General features: G+C 33.5%; 1 protein-coding gene across 1 annotated transcript; it reads left to right on the forward strand.

Annotated features, from left to right (window-relative positions):
- The first annotated feature begins 1,218 nt into the window (after positions 1–1,218).
- LOC150102696 (venom peptide SjAPI-2-like) lies at positions 1,219–7,901 on the forward strand. Its single transcript, XM_090399633.1, has 3 exons — positions 1,219–1,297; positions 3,886–3,962; positions 7,618–7,901. The coding sequence occupies exons 2-3, from the start codon at positions 3,899–3,901 to the stop codon at positions 7,803–7,805; spliced, it is 252 nt and encodes an 83-aa protein (XP_090255759.1). The 5' UTR covers positions 1,219–1,297; positions 3,886–3,898; the 3' UTR covers positions 7,806–7,901.
- The last annotated feature ends 467 nt before the right edge of the window (positions 7,902–8,368 follow it).

Here is an 8,368-nt window from a genome sequence, read left to right on the forward strand (position 1 = left end):
CTCTCCTAGAACATTTTTTAAAAAATCTCTTGGAGTTATGATGAAATTGTTTTAGTATATGTAATTTCGACATGATATGCTTCTTTATGCACCACATCGTTCGACTGAAACAAGAATTGAAACGACTCCAAACATCCCCGTAAAGATTCCAAATACCAAATCTGAGCAAAATATACTGTCAGATATCCAGAATCCCATCACTTTATGAGCAATGTTAAGCGCTTATAAAGTTCACTAAGCACACCTAAAAATACGATTTAACCCGCATCCTTTATAGAAAAAAACTGAAAGTAGTGGAATTAATATTCGCGGCTTCAATCTGCTTCAATTAGCACCAACGAATTTATCGACAGCCATCGCTACTAAAATAACAAAATTGTCTGAACCACGTTAAAACATAAAATCTGTTTGTTGTGTGAGAAATGCTTTTTTTTTTTGACGATCGAGTAGGGTATGGTATTCATTTTTGTTAGATTGCTTCGAGTAGTGTACCCAAACCGATGTAGTCAATCATTAGCATGCTGCTATCGACAACAGTTAACTGTATTCACTGAGAATAACAGCTTTCTATTTGTGTTAAAGCATCGAAGTCTTTGCATGTTCCCAACAATGAGAACATGGAATTGGCTCGTTAACATCCCAAAGGATACTAATATAATTTTTCCCAAGGCGACGGATTTTTTAAATATTTAGTTAGATAGTTATCACGTGCGTTTGCACTCTACACTATGATTTTTTTTTCAAGATTATAAAGTACTACCCATCTTAAGCCTTAGCAATTCTTCCTCCGCTATAAAAATTTGAACTTTAATCTCCGTGAACTATTTATAGAGAAAGTCATGAAACAACTCATGTAACCCTAAGTATACGATTTTCTGCAGCAGTGTGAAACCAGATTCGCAGCTGATGTCTGAGATACTTCGTTAACAGCAATCAATTTCTTTCTAGTTGGGGGGAGTTAACTCGAGCAACATTCTCTGCATATTAAAACATGTTTCCAGCAATGTTGAAACTATCCACCAATTTACACGTTTGACCAGTGTGTGTGTATTTGCCAACATTCTTCTCAATCTCCAGGGGAAGATTCCTACTTCCACGAAAATCATGTCGACACATTGTTGTCTTACGGCGCAATCAAAGGGCGCAGTTGTGTTTATTCTTCGACTATATAAGAGACAAACATCAGCGACTGTGAAATCACTTACTACGTATGTAGAATATACTTAGTAGAATATACAAGCCACTGTTAATTCTTCGGAGACAAAAGGTGGTGATTTGGCAGTTCCTCATAAAAGAAGTAAGTTATTAACTGTTTATTTGATATGGTAAGTTGCGTAGCATGTGGGTTAACATGATTTCTATTAGCAGACTTAAGAAAAAGTAATGGATGTCCGTATGTAGCATGGTCTTATAGAAAAGTTATTTTTATTTAGAACGAATAATTATCCTTGAATTTGTTACGGGGTGAAAATTAAGTAATTAACAACATGGGAATGAATGTTACAAGAAAATAATTAAATTATACAAAAAAGTTGGAGAGAAAAGATAACAAAAATGCACTTCTAGTGAGTGATCTTGAAGTACTCAGTGGACTGGAAAATAAGAAATTTAGTTTATTCAGACATCTCCTCACGATAGATATCTTTGGATAAAAGAAACAAGAAGTGCCCTTTCAAAAGAAAATCAAAGGAATGTATTTTGCCAATAAAAAAAAATCAACCATCCTTAATTGCAACCACAATCTACACACTTGATTCGAATTACTTGACTGGTTCAGAACAGCCTCAAGTAATTTGAATAATAATCGTTTTAAAAGTTGTATGGTTTGTAGCAATGGATATTTAAAAGTAATACAGAGTTGAGATTAAATTTTCGTTATCTTTTACTAATTAATTTTAAGAATGTAGATTTGAAATCCGCTAAATAGACGAAACTACCATTCTTTGTAAGGCTATACAATAGCAACCGTATGCTATATTTTTCATTACACAATATTTTTTCATTAGAATGCTCTTTGGACTATTACAGGTCTTTTAGGCTAAAAAAGTTACTTATGTTGGGGCTAACACTATTACTGATTCTATGGTGATCGTCATAAATTACTAAAAATTTGTCACTGCCAAGAAAGACGTTGTGGAATTTAGTTATACAGAAATTTGATATACAGAATACAACGGGATATCTTAGAAGATAAATTGAATATTCTAAGAACATTCATTTTAATACTGCGCAAAGTGTACGTGCTACGCCTGTGATCTGTGAACAGCAATCGATTCTGTTCACTTAACCTTGTGGGATGAAATCGTGCGTGAACAGAATTAATTGCTGATGCAAACATTCTCTTCTTAAATTGAGCACGAGAAAGGAACTTTACATTCAAAAAACTCACGCATCATCTCACGTTCACTAGCTAATTCTATTCTGCATTAATTTATATGTATCCGCATTAGCGTCATCTACTTCAAAGAAAAGATAAATAGTCTCCTCCGGAACTTTGTGCTCTTAGTTCAAATCAGTCTGAAAGTAAAATTTTTAGCATTTATTTGAATATGTTAAAATATGAATCTGAGTGTGGTTAATCAATGTACAAAATACTTCAGAATATTAAGAATAGTTGAATGGTTTCAAAATTGTTATCACAAATGTTAGATGAATGTGGTTGTGTAATGGATTGTAACACATGTTGCTTATTCTGTGAAGGATGGTACAGCAAATATATATTTAAATATTTCCACTATTCAGATTTTAATGTGCAGAAATATTGAAAGAGATGTAATCTGTGAACATTTTATGTCTCTGACTAATTCCATTAGGATTGATGAATGTAAAAAATAATTAACATATTCAAGCATAACGTTAGTTGCAATCAAGCTTGAATTAACTTGAAAAATTAAAGTGGAATTGTCGGAAAATATATTGACTTTTTCCACTTAAGTCAACTAGGAAATGTTTACATATAAATACTTGATTTCCTTTGTAATTTTCACGAAATACTTCTGCAAGGTTTCTTAGAAATTACATTAACTGAAAGCTCTCGTTAAGTAAACACCTCGTGTAGATTTTGCAAGGGAATGGAATATAAATAGGTGATAGCTAGTTAGTTTTTTACTTGTTTCAAATGATTTATAGCAAAAGAAAGATAATTCTCTTGGTATGAATCCCTTACTTCCTTTCTTGCTATAAACTAAAAGATTTTTTATGCATATAATTAAACAGGGATATGAAATAAACGTATAATTACTAAAATTATTAAAAATTAGGCTGTTTTAAAATTTTTAATTGTTTTTAATTTTTAAACTCTTAATGATATTCGGTTGACATTTATCAAACGGGGTAAATGAATTGGTTTCTGCTCTAACTTAATTCAAGACTAGTCGATGAAATATTTTCGTTATAATTACATTTTTATTGGCGTATCTATTTAATAAAATCTACTTCAACTTTTCGCTTTTAATTAAGTTTTTTTGCCAAACGATTCCAAATAACTGCTTCTTGCTTTGTTCATTGCTATTCAGGATCATTTAATTTTTTATTATATTATATTATATATTTCAAATAGACCTCTTATAAAAGTAAATTACGTAAGCAGTTCATCTAAATTCGGCTAAGGTAAGTAATGGTGTAAGTAAACCTGAATGCGATTATGTAATTTGCTCATTTGACGGTATACAATCGTTTTGTTTCTTTGTATTCTGGGTGTTAGATTTTAAAACAAAAGAGACAGATATAATCTCTTTATATTCAGATATAAAGAGATTATATCTGAATCTTTGTAAAGAATACAAAGATTTAGATATACTTAAAGAAACTGATTCATGTTTTATTTCAACGTATCAATATTAATTAAAATCAACGAAGTAATTTTAATACTGATTTGTGTTCTAGATAAGGCTTAGTCATGAATGTGGTCCTTGTCTTTGCCGCTGTTGCTTTACTGTCTGCATCTTGTTTGGCAGATAAAGGTAAGTCATGATTAAGGTGATTTACCTAAATTCTATTTTGTAAAATGTTTATTAATCCATTTTACGAAATACTTTGCTTGTATAAGTGATTGCCAAATAACTACTACTGAGGTCAACGAAAAATGTGACAAATTTAAAATGTGCAGACGATATTGCATTACTTGCAAGCACAGAAGAAAATGTACAGCGAATTTCTGATAAAATAAAGGAGAAGTGTATAAAATCTGGATTAAAGATAAATATAGACAAAACAAAAATTATGCAAATAGGAAAAAGAAGCACCAATCTGAAAATTGACATTGATAGTAAGAATCTAGAGCAGGTAGAAAACTTCACTTACCTTGGAGGAGTTATTGAGTACGATGGTGAAATTATAAAAGATATAAACAGACGAATCAGTCAAGCATCCCAAACTTTTGGACGATTTAATAAAATATGGAAGTCAGGAGACATCAAACAAGTAACAAAAGTAAGAATCTATGAAACAATGGTCCTCCCAATACTCCTCTATGGAAGTGAATGCTGAAATCTCAAAAAGGCTGAAGAGAAAAAAATATTAGTTACTGAAATGGGTTGGCTAAGAAGATTACTTGGAGTATCTCTGCTGGATCGACTAAGAAACGAAGAAATAAGGAAACAACTAGAACAAGAAATAACAATAATAGACAAAATCCAAGAAAGAAGACTGCGATGGTTTGGCCATGTGACTAGAATGGGAATGAGGTAGAACTGGTGGAACCAGTTCTACCTGAAATGGATTTAGATGGTAGTCTTGAAAAAGACTACCATCTAAAGCCCTAAATGCGATGATGGAAGGTAAAAGATCCAAAGGATGAGCCAGAATTAGATGGATAGACAAAATAAAAGAGAACCTGAAAACCAAATCACAACAAGCGACACCAAACTGGACAGAATAGTTCCGATTCTCCCGGAACAGACAGAAGTGGAAAGAGTTCATTCTGCCTCATCAACCACATAGATGATGGAAGAGAGAAGAAGACGTTCAACGAATTAATTAATTTTATAAAATGAAAGATTGTGATGTAGTTCAAGATGGGAGACATTTCATGGAAAACTTATTTATATAGAAGTTTCCAGGAAATTTTCAATTAACTGAAATGTCGCAATAAATAATCTTCATATGTGTATGAAGATGCTTTACTACCCATTTATCTAATTCATTATTTGACCAGAAACCTTCAGATATGGAGGTCAAATTTTTAGACCTCCATATCTGAGGACATATTGAGGTCAACGTCGAATTCCGGAGTTCCATTTTCGAAAGAACTTTCGAAACGAAAAATAGAACTGAAAGTGAAAAAGTATAAAGGAATTTCTCTACTAAGTGTTCCTCGTGAGATTTATGCAAGTATATTTAAGAAGTTAAGAAAAATTGCAGAAGAAGGAAATTCAACATAGGTACTTAAGATCAAATACTACAGACCATAATTACTTCTTAAAAAATTAGTTGAGCAAACAGGTTAATGACGGAGCAACAAACATGTTATAAAAAACGGAATCTATTTGTAACATTAAAGAATATTCAGAGAATCTAAAGAATGTTCACAAAAAGAACAAAAGAGAAAAAGGTTAGCAAACCGTGTGTGATGCCAATATGCCAAGAAAGGAGCACGGGGGTGGGAAACACCATGACTTAGGTCGAGCGATGCAAGAAGACAAATAATATCTCATAATATTCGACTGCTAACAGCATACTTTGAGGGGGAAATTGTTCATAGATTAGTAGCAATTTGAAAGTCATGTAGTACGACAATAGTCCTGTGCACAGCTTGAGACTTTCATAATTATCTTCGAATTCCTAATTCCACTTTTTTTTTAAAAAAACGTTTCAAGTACAAAATATGCATTCATGAGAAAAGAAAGCGGTCATGCGATTTTAAAGTTTCCGCCTCACTGGCATTAAGAATGCGAGTACTCATTTTGGTAAGGGGCACGAAACCTTTTGAAATGCTTTTTAAAAGAAAAACCCCATTTATCCATGTAGTTTTAACTATGATTGGAAATATAGTCAGTTTTTCATGTATAAAACAGAAAAAAGTTAGTTGAAAAAGTCTTACTCAGAAGAGTAAGATAACCAGCGATCGAAGATGTGCGAAATTTCTGAACACATTATGTACAGTCCACTAGAAATATTATGACCGTTATTATTTTTCAATCGGCCATTCTGCACAACAGATAGCACTCGCATCACAATGAAAGGCAGTAACGCTAAATAACTGTACACTCTATACAATTCGTAATTCAATGAGAAATTTCAATATAATTTCCATACAATTCGTAATTAATTATAAGCGAGTTTTTCAAATTTTATGTTTATACCGTTCTTTCAACTCATTTTTACTTGCTAATAGATCAACAGAATAGAATTGCATATTTGATCTTTTATTTCGTCGCCCACTTAGCCATCGCCCAGTTGGCCGTTTCCCGATAATCACGATCCAAGTTTCGCGAAACTTCTGAACATATTATGTACAGTCCATTAGAAATATTACAACCGTCTTTATTTTACAATCGGCCATTCTGCCACATCAGGTAGCACAACTATGAAAAGGCAGCTCACGCTACTGGAAGTGTGACTGATCGACATGGACAAGGGACGTAATCTGGTGGTCTTTGAAAAAAGCGTAATTGTCAAGTTACCACTTGAATGAAGGCAGAATCCAGTAAAATGGCAATATTTTTAGCTGTTCACGGAATGCTGTAGCTGCATTCAGGGAGCAGAACGAGACTGGATAGGAATACAGTAATGGTGGACACTCAAGTCTATTTGATACTTATTGTGAACGTAGGTGTCCCGTTTTCTAGAAGCTCATAGAAGAAAATGTGGTATGGCTAACCATGGTATTTAATCAGGGGAAGAATGGTGCCATTTCCCAGACCACAAACCAACGCACCCTCCTCCTCCGTCTCCCCCCCCCCGAAGATCTTTAAGTCTAATCATCGACGATTAACTAAATTTTGAGTTAGACACATCATTAGCAAATTGCAAACTGAAAATAAAACTTTCCATTGATTGATTACCATTTTCTGCTGCATCATAAGGTGCCGCATTAAATGGCAGAAGGAAGCATTGATGATATTGGAGATGTTTTTCTGAGAAACCATTGGAGATCAATAGCAGTACAATGAATTCTATGAAATACTTCCCCGTTGTGACTGATCAAGTACCTTCATTCAGTTACCGCTGCCTTCGTAGATGGAAGAGGAATTTTCCAGCAAGATAATCCTTGTAAAGTTGCGATATCATTCGAGAATGGTTCGTTCAACGCGACTGCTGGATCTTACAATAGCAACCGAATTCGCCTGATTTAAATTACTACAACATCCAGGATTAAGTGGATCGACAAAGATACGGCGTTTAAATCTCCGTCTAGGAATCACACGAAGCAATTTTTGGCAACTTCGTACTTCCTGCAACGTTGAAAGGTCTTATAAAGTTCATCCTACGATGCGTAGCGGTAGTTCTACGACAAATTCCAGCTATGGTATAATATTTTGATTGGATAGAGTAAGTTTTTATAAAAGTAACGATAAAACTATTGTGAAATAAAATAAACTAAATTGTATATATTATTGAATGCATATTGCCTGTTAAGTAAGGCTTTCTTTTTTTTCTTTTCTTTTTTTTTTCTAGCGACTGAGTGTAAGCGCCTTAATGAAGAATACACCAAGTGTGGTTCCAGCTGTCCTTTAACCTGTGAAAACTACAAAACACCACCAGATGCATGTATAACGTTGTGCAGGGAGGGATGCTTTTGCAAGCACGGATACGTTAGAGACCGGTATGGAAATTGCGTTGATCCTTCTCAGTGTCCAAAATAAACATTAAATTTTCTGCATCAAGAAGTATGTTTTGTCTTGTCTAAGAAAATGATATGAAATATATAGCAATAAATTTTGCATAATAATAAAATAAAACTTCCTCTCAGTCTGTGTTGTTCAGCTCCAACGTTTTCAGAATCATGGCGTGAAATTTCTGTAGAATTGACTTGAATATCTTCAAGTCATTTTTAGACTAAGTGTTTGCACTACATGTAGTTAACTGTAGTATACGGCAGAAAATAAATGACTTGTAAGAAGTTCTCATTTCAAGACCCTGTAAAAGTTTATGAAATAAAAATGACTAGCCTTTTAACAGAGACAGCCGAATAAGTATGATCATTCTTGAGAGCCTTCCCAGAATTGCAAACGATTTAAAAGCATCATGATTTGAAATCTATTTCCAATTTTTCCCTTCGTCATCGCATATAACGGCAGTAAAAATAGAGAACACCTACAACATCCAAGCGCAAGATTCAAACCATAGGGTATAATTTATACGCCCATTGACTCAAGTTCAGTGATTTAGTTCAAGCTCCGATATGTATTCAGTTTGAGATGATCGA

This window comes from Typopeltis vanoorti, chromosome 10 (genome assembly GCF_054136105.1).
Source record: "Typopeltis vanoorti isolate ZY-2024b chromosome 10, IOZ_Tvanoo_1.0, whole genome shotgun sequence".
In the NCBI taxonomy this organism is placed as follows: Eukaryota; Metazoa; Arthropoda; class Arachnida; order Uropygi; family Thelyphonidae; genus Typopeltis; species Typopeltis vanoorti.